Source organism: Amblyraja radiata, chromosome 7 (genome assembly GCF_010909765.2).
Source record: "Amblyraja radiata isolate CabotCenter1 chromosome 7, sAmbRad1.1.pri, whole genome shotgun sequence".
Taxonomy (NCBI): Eukaryota; Metazoa; Chordata; class Chondrichthyes; order Rajiformes; family Rajidae; genus Amblyraja; species Amblyraja radiata.
This window is the reverse complement of record NC_045962.1, coordinates 53906614-53926664: the sequence shown is the minus strand read 5'-3', so window position 1 is coordinate 53926664 and position 20051 is coordinate 53906614. Positions and strand designations below refer to the sequence as shown.

Below are 20051 nucleotides of genomic sequence, written 5' to 3'. Positions count from 1 at the left end.
GCCCCCCCCCCCCCCCCAGAACCAGAGGCACAAAACGCACCGGCGGGCGCAAGACCCGGCCGGCCCGTGTGCGGAAGTCAGCCGATCGTGGGGCTGGCGGAGGCATAGGTGGAGGGACAGGTCGAGGGACCGGCGGGAGGACAGGTGGAGTGACAGGCTGAGGGAGCCGTGAAGGGGGGCGCCCTCGAGGCCGAGGTTTGTTCAGGTGTGCCGGCTTCAAACGGTCAATCGACACTGCCTCCGGCCGGCCCCCCATGTCCAGGACAAAAGTCGACTGCCCGTGTTCCAGCACCCGGAACGGGCCCTCGTACGGCCTCTGGAGTGGCGTCCGGTGGGCATCACGGCGCAGGAAGACGTATGGGCAGTCACTGAGGGCTGGTGGCATGTGTGGGCGAAATGTCCCATGGCGGGACGTCGGAACGGGTGCGAGCCTGCCAACTCGCTCGCGAAGGTGCTTTAAGGTGGATGAGGGCGTTCCCTGCTGCCCCGGCGCCGACGGCACGAACTCCCCAGGCACCGTGAGTGGCGACCCGTACACGAGCTCCGCTGATGATGAGGCCAAGTCCTCTTTGGGAGCAGTCCGGATGCCCAGCATGACCCACGGCAACTCGTCCATCCAGTCCGGGCCGGAGAGTCGTGCCTTCAGTGCTGCCTTTAGCTGCCGGTGGAACCTCTCCACCAGACCGTTAGCTTGCGGGTGGTAAGCCGTGGTGTGGTGTAGCCGCACCCCCAGCAAGCGAGCCATGGCTGACCACAGCTCAGAGGTGAACTGTGGCCCCCGGTCTGAGGAGATGTGCGCCGGCACCCCGAAGCGAGCAATCCAGTGCGCGGACAACGCACGAGCACACGTAGCCGTTGAAGTATCGGCCAGCGGAATGGCCTCCGGCCACCGCGTGAAGCGGTCCACCATTGTAAGAAGGTGGGTGATGCCCCGGGACGGCGGGAGAGGCCCTACAATGTCTACGTGGAGATGGTCGAATCGGCGGTGAGGTAGACCAAACTCCTGGAGAGGCGCACGGACATGGCGCTGGATTTTTGCCGTCTGGCACGGAATGCAGGTGCGAGCCCAGTGGCCAACCTGCTTGCGCAGACCGTGCCACATGAAACGAGCGGCCACTAGTGCCGTTGTCGCCCGGATTGATGGGTGAGCCAGTCCGTGGATCACCTCGAACACCCTCCGGCGCCAGGTGGCAGGGACGATGGGGCGCGGCTGACCGGACGACATATCGCACAGGATTGTCACTCCCCCAGGACCGAGAGGGACATCCTCAAGGCGGAGGCCCGAGATGGCAGTCCGGTAGGTGGGCACCTCATCGTCCGTGAGCTGTGCCTCTGCCAGAGCAGAATAGTCAATTCCGGGCGCCACCTCGAACACGGCGGGACAATGCGTCGGCCACCCGGTTCTCTTTCCCCTCGATGTAGCGGATAGATGTTGTATACTCCGAAATGTAGGCCAATTGCCGCTGCTGTCGTGCGGACCAGGGGTCGGAAACCTTCGCCAGGGCAAAAGTGAGCGGCTTGTGGTCCGTGTAGGCGGTGAACGGGCGGCCCTCCAGGAAGTAGCGAAAATGGCGCACTGCCAGGTACAGAGCCAGGAGCTCGCGATCGAATGCGCTGTATTTCGTCTGCGCACGGTTGAGGTGCCGGTTGAAGAAGGCCAGGGGTCGCCAACCTCCGCCCGTCAGTTGCTCCAGCACAGCACCAACCGCCGACTCCGAGGCGTCCACCGTGAGAGCAGTCGGGGCATCTTCCCGCGGGTGCACCAGCAGTACGGCCCGAGCAAGGGCCTCCTTCGCGCCGTCAAAAGCTGCCCCTGCCTCGTGGGTCCATTCAACGTTCTTGTTCTGCCCACCCGCCAGAAGTTGATACAGAGGCCGCATGATGTGGGCCGCGGATGGCACGAAACGATGGTAAAACGCCACCATGCCGACAAACTCCTGCAGGCCACGCACCGTGCGTGGGCGGGGAAACCGACGGATTGCGTCGACCCTGTCAGGCAGGGGAACCGCGCCTTGCGCAGTCACGCGGTGGCCGAGGAAGTCAATCTCGGTTACACCAAAACGGCACTTGTCGAGGTTGATGGCCAAACCATGCTCGCTGAGCCGCTGACAGAGCTGCCGAAGGTGGGCGCAGTGCTCCTGCTGCGAGCGGCTGGCCACCAGGATGTCGTCCAGGTACACAAACACGAAATCGAGGTCGCGACAAACCCCGTCCATTAGGCGTTGAAAGGCCTGCGCAGCGTTCTTGAGGCCGAACGGCATCCGCGTGAACTCGTAAAGTCCGAATGGCGTGATGATCACCGTCTTGGGTACGTCATCCGGATGAACCGGGATCTGGTTATAACCCCGTACCAGATCCACTTTGGAAAATATTGTGGCCCCAGCCAAATGGGCGGTGAAGTCCTGGATGTGGGGTAAGGGGTATCGATCCGCTGTTGTTGCGGCGTTCAGCCGTCGGTAATCCCCGCAAGGTCGCCAGCCCCCGCTCGACTTAGGGACCATGTGGAGTGGGGACGCCCAAGGGCTGCTCGAAGGGCGGACGATCCCCATGGTCTCTATTGTGCGGAATTCCCGCCGTGCCAGACGCAGTTTATCCGGCGGCAGTCGGCGTGCTCGTGCATGGAGAGGTGGGCCGGTAGTCTGGATAAAATGTACCACTCCGTGGCTGGGGGTCGATGATCGAAACTGTGGGGTCAGAATGTCTGGGAACGCGGCCAAGATCCGTGCGAAGCGGGAGTCCACGGACGCCAGGGGTCGTCCCACCGGTTGATACAAACGCAAAGTGATCGGCTCCATCGTAGCGGCGTTGACCAAACGCTGACGCCTGACGTCCACCATGAGGGAATGCGCCCGGAGGAAATCGGCCCCGAGCAATGGCTGGGAGACGTCGGCAATGGTGAACCGCCACGAGAAATGGCAGGAGCCGAACACGATCGGAACCATGTGCACTCCATATGTGCGGATGGGGCTGCCATTCGCCGCGGTGAGGACGGGTCCCCGCTTACTGGAACGAATGTCGACCAGCGAAGGGGGCAGGACGCTGAGCTCCGCTCCAGTATCCACGAGGATGCGGGTCCCGGAGCGCCGATCCCAGGCGAAGAGGCGGTGAATTTGGCTGGCCGCCGCGGGGACTATTGGCAGCCGTCCCAGGCGTTTCCCGGGAACATGCACGGCTGGCGGCATTGTCGTGCTGCAGCACCCCAGCGCTGATGGAAATAGCACCAGCGCCTCATGTTGATGTTACTTGGAGCTTGCCTGCTCCCGCTGGTGGTGCCTGCAGCTTGCTGGCGCTGGACTGCAGGTGCAGTACCCCTCACTGCCGCTGGGGGTGATCGTACGGGCCGTCGGGCTGGAGCTGTCACTCCTTCCACAGCTCCCCCGCCCCACCGGAGGAAATCGGGCCGAGATATTTATCAGTGTCCGGGGGGGCTGCGAGGAAGTCCGTGACCTCTTCAACCGTGTCCTGGTCGAGGGCCCCCACCAGGTAATAGAAGCGGGTGGCATCGGCCGTGATGCCCCGCAGGTTGAACTGGGCCTCCGTCTGCTGGAACCAGATGAGCGGCCGGGTGGTCCAGAAGTTGGGCAGTTTCACCGAGACCGCGTCCAGAGACAGGGCCGGGCCAGCGTGTGAGGAGGTAGGGCTTTCTCTTCTCTCCATCATGACGCCAATGGAGCGTCGGGGGTCACCAATGTAGTGCGTGGGTCTCAAAAGGAAGCACGAAGTCCAGTGTTTTGAGAGGCACCTTTAATTATGTTCCTCCTGGTTGTAGGGAAGACCAAACAAGAGAAAGATGGCACCCAACCCCCTGCCTTTAAACCCTCTGGCTAAGGGCCGCCTCCGGACTGAACCACTCCCGTGCCGAGGGGTTCGACAGTATGATGGCACGACCCTTGGGAGCCGCCACAGTCTATACATTTTTCAAATTTCACAAATCTGTCCCCCACCTGTGCCACTCATGTGGCCCTCTGGCGTGGGATGCCTTCCCTTATTTTGAGGGGCGTCTCCCCCATACCGTGCCCCCCATGTCCAGCAGCGGAAGGACCCTAGACTGTGGCCCTCCCCCACCGAGCCTTGGCGTTGGCTGCACCGAGCATCAGTAAGTCCCTCAGCACGTCCTCCTGCAGTGCAGCGGGCCAGTCGGCAACATTCCCTGACGGACATCTCGCTCTGCTGGGTGGTGAACAACGCTCGGGCAGACCAAAGAGCGTCCTTCACCGAGTTGATGACCTTCCAGCAGCACTCGATGTCAGTCTCTGAATGTGTACCTGGGAACAGTCCGTAAATCACAGAGTCCTCTGTGACGGAGCTTTTTGGGATAAAGAGCTGGTACCTGGCCTTTCGCAAGGTAGAGGTCAGCCCACCAGACTACAACAGCACCTCCCCTGTCGGCGAGTTTAATAACAATGTTAGGATTGTTCCCAAATGTATGGTCAAGAGGTAGGTGTGACCCTCTCCCACCCCTACCCCCACCTATTTTTTTTTTTCTCCCTCCCCACTACTTTCCTCCCTATGGATTCACAATCCATAACTTTTCAAACCGATCTAACACCTGCTATCTTCTCTCTCCCTGTGCCCCCCTTCTACAATTATTTTGAAGAAGGGTCTCAACCAAAATCGTCATCCATGTTCTCCAGAAATGCTGCATGACCTGCTGAGTTACTCCAGCACTTTGTGACCTTTTCTGTATTAACCAACATCGGCAGTTCTTTGTTTTTACATGTTTCTCTACCTTGAAATGTTGCAAAATTGTCAGGGAGTATTGCTTATTCATTAACAATCAATACTTATCAAAAAAAAACAAATTGTATAAAAGATTTTTATTGGTTTTGTTTGCAAAGTTCGATTTGGCCTTAACCTCGTAAATAAAGGGTTGCAGTTAACAGGAGTTCCAGCTTGATGTTTTTTTAAGTTGAGGGTATATTTGGTACATTGGCAGGTAGGTGCAAAACCTACTCTGTGTTACCTAATTTGCATGAGTAAAAGAAAAAGACGTAATGACTCAACTAATGAAAAATGGTGCTTGTCAGGTTAATATTTTGTTACATTACATATTTACGGGCCCACAAAATGTAAGTTCCAGTTAGTGACTTGAGTGAGAAATAGATCTCATTGTACAGGTCAGGGGATGGCTTTAGTGGAGGGAAACTGTAGACTACAAGTATTGGGGTTCATGTATGGAACGAACTTACAAGCCACAAATCATCATTTTGACAAAATCACCAACTGCTGATTTTACTTTATCTTGGGCTGCTCCACCTGGTGTTGGATCGAATGACCATTGATAAAGACCTGAATGATTGATAGCTTTAAGAACCTCAGCTGCTCAAGGCTTTGGCTCAAGGGCATTCAGAACAGGGTAGATTTTGATGAGACCTGACATTGCTCTATCAAATAATTACAGGTTTGGGCAGAGTGGCCCTGTTGAAAGATTATTCTCGGTTAAGAGTCAAGGGATATGGGGAGAAGGCAGGCACGGGTTATTGATAGGGGACGATCAGCCATGATCACAATGAATGGCGGTGCTGGCTCGAAGGGCCGAATGGCCTCCTCCTGCACCTATTTTCTATGTTTCTAAGGTAAGGGAGCAGAGGGCATGTGTGGACAATATGAACATGGGAAGAAAATGAATTTCCTGGAGAATGAATTGCCGACGTGCAATGGGTGATGACTTCCAATTTGCTTTTGAGACGAAGGCGGGGCAGGGATTACAAGATGTAGATAACAAGTGTTTTTCCATAAATTACATGAGTCATGTAACTACCATCTGACTCATCAATGGAGGGGATGCCTTCCGAGGATTTAATCCCTGATCCTCTCCTTCGCACTCCAGAGCTCAAACACTAGAACCCACCTTAACAGTTGGTTGAAGCAATATGAAAGTGCTGCAGTCTCACAAGGTTACATCAATTGGAGATATGTTATCAATTGCCCTTTCTGGTCTTTAAAGAGGCCACAAAAGATTCCATGATGATATCTTGTTACTTGTAGCGATGTTCTTGTTACTTTCTCAAACAATTTTGATAAAAACAGCAAAGAACGAGCTGCTACAAGAGCTCGGTGTATCATGCAGCAATTATGGAGGCAATGTTCCGCAGAGTTCCTCAAGTAGCTCGTATTTTTGGTCCAGTTTCCAATGGTATTTTATTGTCACATGTACCTAGGTACAGTGAAATTCCTTTTTTTGCAAACAAGTCAGTAAAAATGTCACTGCACATTGGCATAGTGATACATAAGTACAAGAGAGTAATATAGTCGATACACTGACAGTACACAAGAGTCATCACATTTCCAGCACCATCTTGTACCCTTCAAGTTCAAAGTTGTTGAAAATGTAGATTCCTAACTTAGTCTTAAGGGCCCATTCTCCTGGTGGCTGCGCCTGGTTGGAGTTTCAGGGTACGATGTGGCCAAGCAATGTTGTTAATGTCCTTCACCGCTGCTCCTCTGCTCCATGGCTCTGCCTCTTGGAGCAGTGCCTGAGCCAATCGAGCACCAGACCTTTAGCATGACCAGGAGAAATGTTCTCGAACTTCTACAGATTAACACTCCCAGACAAGCTTGATGCCGTCTACGCCCGCTTCGAAAGGGAGAACACTGATCCAGCGTCTGTGTCTCCATTTAACAAAGCAGACCTGTTGTTCATTCCCTCACCCTGCTGCGTGCGGGAGCTGCATGTTCTCTACATTACTACATTACATTACAACCAGCCACACCTTAGCGTTAATACTCTGTTGGCCATAAGGTCCCTCGGGACGTCTGGAGGTTGTGGAAGGGACTGCGCAGTTGCAAGTATCTTTTATAGACTCGGAGATCTTTCCCTATCTTTTCCAAGGAGATTGAGGGAATGGTTGAAAGTGTTTGAATGATGATTTCTTTGAGCGTGATGAGCCAGAGGAGCCTTTCATCTGTTTGATGATCTGATGAACTCTTCCTTTTGTTTCTAGGCCTTGTTGAAGCTGGACTGCCAGGGTCTGGTTGCCAGGCTTATTCAGGATTTTGTATTGCTCACTACTGCCGTGGAAGTGGCCTCGAGATGGCGTGAGCTAGCTGACAAACTGGCCAGAGTGTCCAAGCAGCAGATGGACGCCTATGAAGCTCCCCACAGGGACAAAAATGGAGTGGTGGAAACTGAGGTGAGGAAATTCAGCTTGACAGTGTTGGAGCAACCAGCACTCACACTACCTAGAGTTTGACAGCATAGAAATAGGCTCTTTGGCCCATCTCTAGATTCTGTAACACGGCATTGATAGACTCACTTTTTAAAGCCTACTTTGACTTTAGTGTGTTGTTTGAGTGCATTTTATCCACTCTGTATCTTTCTTCCAATCTTCCAACTTCATTCATTGTTCCTCTGGTTGATTATTGAATCTGATATGTTTTTCAAGATGTTAAATTGCCAGTATTTTGCCAGTTTGATTTAGTGAAACAGTTTATAATTTCTCTACACTGTCGTAACCTATTAATCCTCAAATAACTTTTTTTCTATCTAAACAAGTCCACTAATTTAACATGGGTTATCTTCTGAAAAAGTACTTCCATGTCAAAGTCTTCCATGTTTCCTTAACGTATGTTTACCGAGTTGTATGCAAAACAAAGCATTTCACTGTACCTTAGTACACGTGACAATAAAGTATCATTGAAAGACTATCCAAGTCTAGGTTTGACAAACACAGATATTAAGAGGCCGTCCCTTTCAATGAGAATTACCATCCAAAGAGTGTCACAGTCAGATTATGAGACCTTCCAGTTCGTGTATTATGTCATTGTTTAAGACAGGGACAATTTAGTTCATGATGACATTCAGGTCCATTGTTAGAGCTCTCCACATTTAGTAGTTTGCTTTGAAATGCAACTGCAAACACCGGTAAATGAAAGTGTCCTAAGTCATGCAGAATCTAGAGCAAAATAATTCTGTGTCCAATGCAAACCATTCGATTTTAACAAAGGTGGTTATTTGTGAGTTAAAAAATATTAAACTGCAATTGGAGACATTGAAAGTAAAAAAGTGCTCTGAAAAGACGTTGTTCACCAACAGCATTTGCTGTTTCTCTTTGCACGGATGCCAACTGATCTTCCAAGTTACAAAACTGTGGACTGTCTGAAGAAGGGTCTCGACCCGAAACATCACCCATTCCTTCTCTCCAGAGATGTTGCCTGTCCCGTTAAGTTACTCCAGCATTTTGTGTCAACCTTCGATTTAAACCAGCATCTGCAGTTCTTTCCTACACAAAACTAGATGATTGGTGAACCTAAATGAGCTGAACAGACATGTGGTCAGTGTGCAGAACAAGATAAATATAATAAAATAATTTGTGAAAACATTGCCACTATCTCACTGAACTGAACTGAACTTTATTTATAGAGCACTTTAAAAACAACCACTGTTGCAACAAAGTGCTGTACATGACTAATCATAAACATAAAACAAAACAATAAAAACATTAAAAGACTAAAAACAATAAAAAACAATAATAGAAACACTAAAACAAGAGCAAAATCTCATGCAGGGGCGAAAGCCAAGGAATAGAAAAGGGTTTTAAGACAAGTTTTGTGAAGGGGCCTGTCTAATGTGCAAAGGTAGAGTGTTCCATAATGTCGGAGCAGCAACAGAGAAGGCTCTATCCCCTCTGAGCTTCCGCTTAGACCTCGGTACCTCCAGGAGCAGCTGATTAGCTGACCTGAGGCACCGAGCAGGAGCGTAGGGATGAAGCAGCTCAGAGAGGTAAGGCGGGGCGAGACCATTTAAAGATTTAAAAACAAATAAAAGAATCTTAAAATGAACTCTAAAGTACACAGGCAGCCAGTGGAGGGAGGCCAGAATAGGCGTTATGTGCTCCCTCTTACGTGTTCCAGTTAAAAGGCGAGCAGCAGCATTCTGAACCAACTGGAGACGTGCAAGGGAAGATTGGCTAACTCCAAAATAAAGTGCGTTACAGTAATCCAGCCGAGACGTAATGAAGGCATGGATTACTGTTTCAAAATGCTGTCGTTCAAGAATGGGCTTCACCTTTGCCAGCTGCCTTAAATGAAAGAAGCTGGACTTAACTACCGCGCCTATTTGACGATCTCACCGGTGCATTGAGTGTTTCCTGGAGTGACTTTAATGCGACTGGTGTCCTATGACCCTGATTGTAATTGTAGAATGCCACATGAAGCTCAAGTGTTAAGTGGTTCCCATAGATTCCCATTTTGTGGAGCCAGCAAGAGTGTTCCCCCTGACTTTGGTCAATTAACCGACAAATCAGCATATCTTTGGGATGTGGGAGGAAACCAGAGCACCCAGAAGAAATCCAGGCAATCACAGGGGGGAACGTTCAAACTCTATACAGATGACACCCGATGTCAGGATCGAACCTGGGTATCTGGCACTGTGAGACAGCAGCTCTACCATTCTGCCACCCTAATTACTCCTGAGCTTCTTGGACCATTTCAGCAACCTTGTTGCTTGTCTCCCTTATCCTCTCATCAAACTCTGCCAGCTGCTCTTTCTGATTTCAGCCGAGTGTTGAAAGCTGTACTGATCTGCATCACTTCCTCTTTGAATATCCAGATATGTAAGAGGTATATTGCATAGTTTTCCCACCCTAGGGGTGAGTTGTTTGTATGTGTTTGTGTTACAAACAATAGGCAAGGGATTTTAAATGATGCAGACAAAGAATGGGTGATGTGTACTTTTTCCCAAAGACCATGGATCTCATGCTGGCTACAATTTTAACTAGCGTTGTTTAATGTGCTCAGTCTGCTGCTCTGTCTGATATGTATGCGTTTGACCTTCAACAATAACAATCAGGGTCATTTACTAATCCCGGACAGCTGTTGAATGATTGAACCTGTATAAGACCTGCTACAGATGGTTCTTTGTTGCTGGACTGATTACATGCTCTCTTAGCCTAAAGCCAATGTCTCGGACACAGTGAAAATAAACTGGTATTTCTGTCACGCTATTCACCACAGGTAGAGTCACACAGCACAGAAACAGGCCCTTTGGCCCAACATGTCCATGCCAACCAAGATGTAACATCACAGCTAATCCTATTTACATTTGGCCCATATTCCTCTAAACCTATCCGAGAAACTGTCCAAATGCCTTTTAAACGTTGTTAATGTACTTGCCTCAACTACTTGCTCATTCCATATATCTTCCAACCTTTGTATGAAAAAGTTACCCCTCAATAGTGAGAATAGTGGACAGGCTTGGATGGAGCGGAAATGGAGAGGATGTTTCCACTAGTGGGAGAGTCCAGGACTTGAGGTCATAGCCTCAGAATTAAAGGACTTTCTTTTAGGAAGGAGATGAGGAGAAATTTCTTTAGTCAGAGGGTGGTGAATCTGTGGAATCCTTTGCCATAGAAGGCTGTGGAGGACAAGTCAGTGGATGTTTTTAAGGCAGAGATGGATAGATTCTTGATTAGTACCAATGTCATAGGTTATGGGGAGAAGTCGGGAGAATGAGGTTAGGAGGGAGCGATAGATCATCCATTATTAAATGGCGGAGTAGACGTGATGGGCCGAATGGCCTAATACTACTCCTATTCCTTATGACCTCAGTTTCATATTGATTCTTTTGCCTCTTGCCTATGCCCTGTAGTTCTTGATTTCTCTACCCTGAGAACAACGCTCACTCCATTCAACCTAGCTATGATTGGATACACCTCTATAAGATTACCCCTTAGCTTCCTGCACTCCATGGAATAAAGTCTTAGCAACATCCTCGTAAATCTTCTCTGTACTCTCTCCTGCTTAAAATCGGTGCAGTATTTTCTTACGGTCAATAGGATGTTTACAATTAACTTGACTTGTGAACTTGCGTAACGTTAGCCAAAATTTGTAAGTGGCCTCCTCTGTTTGACCTTTGCATCCTGTCACTGATAAACAGGTTGGTCAATGGGGCAGAATTCATCAGAGGATACAGGATGCCCTAAAATAACCACTAATCAATGAAATCCTGCTGTGCAGATGTGTAATAGCATACTTACATTGAGCAGAAACAACTAGACGCGGTGATTATTTTGACCATAGTTGTATCTGCACTTGAACCCAAAGCTCAGGATTGGACTTCAAGCATCTCTGCGTGATATTAGGCAACCTTAGTGCCGATTTAAGGTTATGGGTATTTGGCTGTTGGGAACAGCAATGCCATGAGTATACTCGGGAAATGTTACCGTCAGTTAATGTGGGAAGTGGAGTTTCCCGTAATCTTAAATAATTTTTGTTTTAATTGTAATATCCTGATGACCTCATGAAACTGCTGCACCAATAGATATTTCTACGCAAGCATGAGTAGCCCATGTAGTCCCTGTACCTGTTGAATTTGTGTAAAATCTGCTCCAACCTGAACAGAAGAGCACAAGACGTTTTTTATCCCCTAGTTTTAAGTAGCTTGTGTATCTAACAAATTCTTACCCGTTGACTCAATTCATCCATACGTTATGTGTTGGAAGGAACTGCAGATGCTGGTTTAAACCAAAGATAGGCATTAAAAGCTGAAGTAACTCAGCGGATCACTTCCTCTAACTCTCAGATTGAAGAAGGATCTCGACCCTATTCCTTTTCTCCAGAGATGCCTCCTGTCCCGCTGAGTTACTCCAGCTTTTTGTGTATATCTTCAATCCATACGTTAGCCTGGTTGCATCTTTCTCCAGGAGGTTTCCAAGCTGCCAATAGAAAGTTAAAAGGTTTGCAAAGGCGATCCAATGGAAATATTCTTTGTCATTTGACGGGTTGCAATGTATTTTTTTTATTTTAAAAGCCCAAATCGAGTGCTGTCATAGAAAATAGCAGGACTAATTGGTTTATTCCCTTCCAGGCTATGTGGAAACCAGCCTATGACTTCCTGCTGACATGGAGCGCACAAATCGGCGACAGCTACAGAGATGTGATTCAAGAGCTGCACATGGGGCTGGATAAAATGAAGCATCCCATCACAAAGCGGTGGAAGCATTTGACGGGAACCCTGATCCTGGTCCACGCTCTCGATGTCCTCAGAGCAGCAGCATTTCGTCCCTTGGATCAGGATGACGCAGCCATTTGAACGATACTTTCACCTCTTCAGTGAAGACTCAGTGAGAGCAGAGAGTAGATTTGAATCAGTCGCCCTAATTTCTATTTAGTGCCAGCTTCAATAAACCATCCTTACAACTTAGGGGGCCTCTGATGTTGCAAAGAACCTCCATTGTCAGTTTTATGGCACTGTATTCAAACCAGTCTGGCTCCTAAGACTTTTTTTAAAGAAAAGAGCCACCTGATATTGGGAGTGAATTCTGATAGCTTGTTTTGCACAAAATCATTTGAATTTTATATAGTGAATGGGTGAATCCACCAGTGAGTTAGTAATACAGCTCCTCTCTGTTAAAAGGGGTTAGGTTCCTATAAACACTCTTTGTTAAGCAATAATTCATATGTATGAAGGTATAGTAAACTTTTAAACTTTGTGGCAGATACCAGCTACCTTGGATGGTGAGAATAGATCAGAAGCAACTCAATACCCTTATGTAAGGATGAAGGTAACCAAGCTAATGTTGAGGAGCTCAGATAAACATCATTCCTCCAGAAGCCACTGGAGCAGGATGGATGACAGCGAGTGCTCGAGAGATTCCCACCGCCCCCCCGCCCCCGTTTTTATACAGTTTATATTATCTCAAAAACACCTCCCCATTACCCTGATCGAAAAATCATTAAATGTTGCTAGCTTTTATAGATTCACAATCACAATAATACTTTATTAGCCAAGTATGTTTTGCAACATACGAGGAATTTAATTTGCCAGGTCAGTCATACAAATAAAAGGCAACGGAACACACAAAACACATTTTAACATAAACATCCATCACAGTGACTCCTCTACATTCCTCACAGTGATGGAAGATGAAAAAAGTTCGATCTCCTCCCTTTGCTCTCCCGCGGTCGGGGGTCTCGATCCCCCCCGTTGACGGGATGATCTTAACTCCCGTAGCCGACCTGAGCTGTATCAGGGGGATGTCAGCTCTCCCGCGCCGGACGATCGAACCCCACGTCGGGGCTGGTTGAACCTCCGGCGACGTTGGGGCTCCCGATATCCACGGCCTCTCCCGAGACTGCGAGCTCCCGCTGTAAAGTCCGCAGGCCGTGGTTGGAGCGATCGAGTCCGATGTAAGTCCACGCCCCGCGATGGGGCCCAAGGTCAGCTCCATCGATGGTAGGCCACAGAGCGACCGGAGAATGCGATCAGAAAATTAATCGCATCTCCGGCGTGGTAAGAAACTTTTTTTAAAGTTTCCCCTGACCCCCACATAAAACAAACCGGAGAACATTTACACAGGCTTTTCACACACACTTAATATTTAAAAAAAGACGAAATAACAGACTTAGCGGGGCTGCCAATCGTGTGCTGCCCCTGCTGGAGTGCTTGAAAGCTAGTTTCCTTCATGCTTGAAAGCTTGTTTCCAATTGTGTTCCCCGCCCTTCATTGTTAGAAACGTTTGTTACATAAATGTTCACTAACTGGGGGAGAGCTGTCGTCAAAATTATGATTAAATTGCATTAATATTTTTGAATTGAATTTTTAACAATTGTGATAGTGTAAAAAAGGCTTAAATTTCACTGCGTGATTTGCTTTCTACTAAAGAGCACTATTTTACTGGGTACTATTTTTAAATGTGTCAAAGGACTGGGCAATGCTCCAGAATTATTCTTCAGTCCACATCCTAAGAAATTTGTTGAATGTAGTTTTTAAGCTTTGTAAATACAGCAGGAGCCTTAACTACCTCAGGTACATCTAACCTTTTCCAAACCCTCCTTTCGTCATGATAGCTCGATCGTTAATTGCCTCCAATGCAACAGAAGCATTTCTCTGTGGTGGGCTGTGACATTCCAAATGTTTGCCTTAAAGCTGTATTTGGAGAGCTGCAAAGGGAAATTGGACATGTCAAGACTTGCTTGCACTTTGATCTGGGAAGCTGGCCCCAGTTACTGCATACTTAAACACTGACAAACCACACTGCAGCAGTTTTTAACAAGCCAAATCCATTCTATAACGCCATCCAGATATCCATCAGTTGCCAATTAAAGGTAGTGATTTTTACACTAAAAAAAATGTAGATTGATTGAAGGTGCAGATGATTGGAAAGTGTGGGTGGGGGGGTTGCAGAAAAAGAACTCAGCACGTATGAAGGTTGACCATGTTCTCAGAATGCAGCAGTCCAGGATCAACAGTGGGTGTCCAACCTGTGCACAAACTTCTACTGGTGGAGGATTCCAGCTGAAAGAAACAAAAATATTTTAATTTATCAACTTATTACTGAAAATCATAACCTCAATGGGTTTCCCACTGATCCGTGCCACAGATAACTTGACTTGAAATGCATTATTTTCTCGTTCTGTTGTCTGTATGACTGCAGGCTTCGCCTTCCATTGACCACCTAATTTTTGATAAATATATATATTGAAATTTCTGTTTTGGAAGGTGCAGTTGTTTATGACATTTTGAGCCATAGGCTGGATGGATAAACAAAGTCACTGATCTCAGTTGATGGAATTATTACCTTGCAATATTCTTAGTGTATAATTGGACCCTTGTGTTTTTTCTCTTTGTTAATTAGATTGAGTTAATTATTGTAATCATTTTAAGTGAAGTATTAAAGACTGCACTAATTGGTGCCAGTGAAGCTGTCAATAATGCATGATTTAGGAGACACTTAATATTTTTCTCACTTGTTGGTACTAATTCATTCAAAACTCATTTTCCCATTTGTTGGTACTGCTTGTTGACGAGTCTTTTATAGAGTAAATCTATTATTAACAAGGTGACTTGCTTTACTTGGATAAGGACCAAAGAGGTATCTTGGGACTTTCGTACAATTTCTCTCCCCAGTTTTCTCTTTAGATATTTGAATTTGCATTTCAATAATCTCAGTCATCAAATATTCATTGTAATACCTCCTTGCCTTTTTATTGTCATGCTATTAGTCACTCAGACGGTGTATATTTCAAGGTTTTACACCCATTGAGAGGATATGCACAAGTGAGTCTTGTTGTGGTTGAGGTGCAGTGCTCAGTCAAGTTGAGTTGGGTGCCGGTGCTATAGGCAAGTCGTTGTCCTGGCATCACTTGATCTTGACTATTCAGGACTTACTTTGAATAATTTGGCGATGTAGGATTAACTCTTTACCAAGCATGGAGTCTCTTCTCCACAACAGAACGCTGCGGCATGTCTGTCTCTCAGATAGTTACCAAGTAACATCACTTTATGTGCTTTTGGTACTTTGGAACCGCACTCTTGTGTGGGAAGTGGTTATGTGTTATTCAGGTGTAGTCTTTCGTCCAAAAAGCTATTGGTTCATAAACTATCTTAAAACATCCAATCGTTTGGCGGGTTGTAAAATTTTGCTAAAGTCTGTATCTGTTAATATTCAGGAACTTCAACAAGAGAAAGTTCTTCACTCGTTTTCCTCTTTTCTGTCCTCCTCTCAATTCCCTGACCCTGTCCATAAAATGTCAGTATTTCCCATTATTTTCCATCCATGCCTTAGCGAGCGATGATCGTTATTCTCAAACCGTGCTTCAGCACCAGACCTGTAGGGTCTTGATATTCTCCAATGCAGAGTTGGAGTTACTCAGGATTGCAATGTTGTCCGTGAAGCCTAGAGTGGCGCAGATAACACTTTGGTTATTCCAACTTCATCTGCACTCCTTTCCCTAAGCTCTGGAGCATGCAGATTGGAGGGTCCATGGCAGTATTGAATAAAATCAGTGACAGGGTTCCCCAGCTTGTCACCACTCGTGATGTTATTAGATTCGGTCCTGTTTTTGCCGACTGCAGCATTTGCATCCTCTGGTGATTTGAGCAGTAAACCTGTGCCCGAAAGAGTCGAAGGCTTTGGCTGGTTCCACAAAGACTATTGTAAGTTCTTTATGATTCCCTTTGGACCCTTTCATGATGTTCTGGAGGATGGTAGTGTTCTTCCTTCAGCCTTGCAAATATACTGACAGTCTTGCTCAGCCTTTTAGCCAAGAAAAGCAAGTCACCTTGGTAAAACAAAAAGCCTCAACAGCCACGGCCTATGGTGAATAGCCTTCAATTATCAATGGTTTTTGCCGCTTCCTCGTTCTCCATCTTGGGTGTTAGATGTTTTGAGTGTATCTGGAATGGTTTCCGCCTCAAACCACAGAATAAAGAGGTTTGGGAGCAGTGTGTCCCACCAGCCGATCTAGGTCCATCCATTTTATACTATCCAATCCTGGGCGTTTGCTTCTTTGTACCCTTTCAGAGCCTTCATAATTTCCTCCATTTCAATTCTTCAACAAGAACGTTTGTAGGTTAATTGGCTTGGTAAATGTAAAAATTGTCCCTAGTGGGTGGAAGATAGTGTTATTGTGCGGGGATCGCTGATCGGCGAGGACCCGGTTGGCCGAAGGGCCTGTTTCTGCGCTGTATGTCTAAACATCTGTCCTGCCACTATAGATTTGCATTTTGCTGAGGTCCTCTTTGTTAGTGACTGTTGGCTAGAAGCATGTCTTGCATGCTAAGAGGACAGTTTGATGCTTCAGGTCTTCATTATTTGGCAGGATAGTCTTCTTTGGTCTTTGTGATACATGTCTTGCGCCTGTTTATATTTGGCCTTTTTTGCGTATCTCCTGTTGTTGTCAGTATCACTTTATGGGTTGCCCTTCCTTCTCTCACAGTTTGCATTCTGAGAGTCACTGCTGGTCCTGAAAAAGGAAGCTAATCAATTTTTTTATCTTTTTCTTGGAATCACAGGTTGAGTTTGCTTTCATACACACCCTAATATCTGCAACATCCATTTTTATTTTGGAATGCATAATGGGTTTCCTGGAATTAAATTCAAAATGTATTTATCAGCTGGGCCCCATTCAGTCCAAGTTGTCCTTGAAGGTTAATGCATGCGTTGAAATGAATGACTGGCTGTTCTCCTGCATCCATTGTGGGCCATCAGTTCTCTGTGAAACTCTGGAAATGGAAACGTTGATAGCTCCTCAACTGTATTAAGTCTATCGGAATTTGTTGGCTAGTTTCTGAGGCAAAATAAGTTAGATAACAAGTTTTCTTATCTTGAATTGCTGGAGAACTATTGATAGTTGGAAGTCTGCTTTCAGTCACTTTGTACATTGATGTAGATTAAATTACTCTCTTCTTGAGCTAATTTGTTTCAGTTGTAGCTTGAACAATTCAAGCTCGTTCAACTTTTTCATGTGGATAAGGTTTAATTTGGCTTGTTGGTTTAGCTTGATTGTCTGAAGACAAAGCATTGATTTGATTAGCTAGGAAAAACAATATTCTCTTTAAAGCGCTGACACCGAATGCTTTGCATCTCAAAGATTGTAGTCAAAACATTTTTAAATTAGTGATTTGTAAAGATAATATGTATGATGAATATGTTATGATTTATATAAATAGCACACAGCTGTTCATATTACATGATTATGATAGGGAAAGAGGTGATTTGTATCATCCAACTCCGCTCCCTCCTCTCTGTAATGTACCAAGTGTAGAACCATGCCTTGAATCTGTATCTGTTTGACTGCACAACATTCATTGGTAAAACTCTGCAGTGTTTATCACTGAGTGAAAATGTTGTATCCTTAAATATGTTCTCTAGCCTTTTAATATATTTGTCCTCTTGTCACTTTATGAAAATTATAAAATCTAGTATCTAAATTTCATACAGGTATTTTGTTCTGATTTTTTTAAACCCTTAATTAGAGTTAGCTGGCTTTGTAATATTTGTAAATATATTGCAAAAGTAGGTATATTTTTAAATGCTTAGCATTATCTGTCGTCAAACATGTACATAGTGTTCTTTTGACAGTATTAAATGCCGTAGATGTCTGGCCCATTGACAGCTGCATGTAACTAGTAGGTAAAAAGAGCTTTGAAAGAGGTCAAGCACGCCAGCCAGTTATTAGTGAATGATTTTTGAATTGAACTATTAGGATGTCCTCCAGGTAACCAGAAACTAACCTAACTGTGTAGTACAGAATTTAGGAATGACCTTGATTCCAGAACAGATGTGTAGTTGTAGAATGCATTGGATGCCTCTCCTCTCCCAATCCTTCCAAATTGTTCTTCTGTGCCCTGTTGTGTGTGAGCTGTTACTCTGATGGTTTTTCCATTGAAATTCACTCACAGGCAGCTTGTAAATGTATGTAAATATATTACTGTCATAGCCACTTTTGGTCAATATGTGTGCATTGTTTTGTTCTGTTTTAATACTGCAGATGATGTGCAGTGTTTGAAGTTACATCAGGGTGTATGTCTATCCCGTGATGACTGTTATGGTGCATTTGGAGTAGAATGTTGTCCAGAAGAATGGCCAGCATTCATTTGTATCAACTCAGTCCTGAATACCATGATCTTGACATGCATCCCCCACTCGTCCACATCAATTGGGTCAGACAAGTTGCGGACCTGAAAACATTATTTTTTCAACAACATTTGCAGAAGTGCATTCATTTGTTCATCATTTGCTGCAATCTACTGGATGACAACCTAACACTAATGGTAGTCTGTAGGTTTGGAACATTTTACACCCAACAACTTACCTTCTCCTGATCACTCGTGAACAGTATTCTTCTTGATGAGAGTGTGCACATGCATTTTGTAGAATGTTGTTTCATTTCATCAACACGATTTAAAGCACTCAGCAATTTCACTGCTATGCTTCACAGGACTGCTTTATTGATCAGTGTGGCAGGGGGGTTATGCAGGGATAGTCCTTTATGTACAGGAGAGTTTAAAGATGTGTCCATTTTAATTGGCAACCAGTGATCCGATGAGTTGGCTTGTACTTTCATTGCATTCCAGTTTTACTGTCCTAGTGACACCCATTTAATTCAGGCCTATATGCCTGAGATGTATTTAAAACGATTCTATTTTCTATTTTTACTTAACTCTCACAGATAAGTCAGTAAGCAAACTTTGTTTGCCATGGGCTCTTGCTCACAAGCTTGCTTCTCACTTGTATCCTGACTCTTTTGAATGCTCGAGCACACACACACAATGTTATGTTAATTGCTATTGTAGGCTGCTGTTTAACGATGTGGATCGCCTTATTTCTGTGTTTTTTTGTAAACCACTGTGCTTTCCATTGCTCTGTATTTATAAGAAAGTAATTTCTAGTTATATTGACACCTTTTGGCTGATTTTAAACATATTAATTTTTCAATAAAAACTGTTTCTTACTGCATTCCCTGTGCTTCATTGTTGCACACACCACTCATTGGATGTTACTTTTGCCAGGTCTATGAAGTTGGGTTTGCTGCTGCCGCATTCAGGGAAATTGTGAAATTACATTAAAGTAGAAGATGACGGCACAGTGGCGCAGCGGTAGAGTTGCTGCCTTACAGCGCCAGAGACAAGGGTTCGATTCTGACCTCGAATGCTGTCTGTATGGAGTTTAACGTTCTCCCTGTGACCATGTGGGTTACCCCCAAGTGCTTCAGTTACCTCCTACATTCCAATGACATACAGGTTTGTAGGTTAATTGGCTTTGGTAAAAGTTGTAAATTGACCCTGGTGTGTAAGATAATGGGATGATCACTGGTTGGTGCGGACTCGGTGGGCCAAAGAGCCTGTTTTCGCGCTGTATCTCTAAAGTCTAAAAAGTAGAAATTTGATTTATAATCCAATCTTCATTGTGAAGTCTCAGATAACTTTGCAACAATTATGTATTTAACCAGACATCACATTTACAATAGAGACACGAGAAAGTAGTAATTTAGAGTAAAAACAAATTGCTGATGGAACTTGATGATATTGGCAGCATCTTTGGAGGCAGAGGGATTGTTGAAATGTTGGTCAAGACCCTGCATCAGGACTGGATGATTTTGCTTCACTTGCTGAGTTCCTCCAATATTTTGTTTTGTGAATCATATTTGAGAACATTGTGTGATGCAAGACCTTAGAACCATCAAGGAGATTAATATGCTGCGAGAAGGGAGAATGGCGGCCTTTGTCAAGGAACTTTGTCATGGTGTTTTGATTTTCAGAAGCATTGATGCAAAGACTGAATCCTTTTGTCAGAGAAATTTACTGCGGTTTAACAATGATTATATAA

General features: G+C 45.8%; 1 protein-coding gene across 2 annotated transcripts in view; it reads left to right on the top strand.

Annotated features, from left to right (window-relative positions):
* Positions 1-12819, top strand: part of sh3bp4 (SH3 domain binding protein 4) — an 81351-nt gene extending 68532 nt beyond the window's left edge. For both annotated transcript variants that reach the window (XM_033024545.1, XM_033024546.1), the window contains exons 4-5: positions 6945-7133; positions 11807-12819. In XM_033024545.1, coding sequence (XP_032880436.1) covers positions 6945-7133; positions 11807-12031 — 414 coding nt within the window. In that variant the 3' untranslated portion in view covers positions 12032-12819. The remainder of the gene's footprint in view (positions 1-6944; positions 7134-11806) is intronic.
* The last annotated feature ends 7232 nt before the right edge of the window (positions 12820-20051 follow it).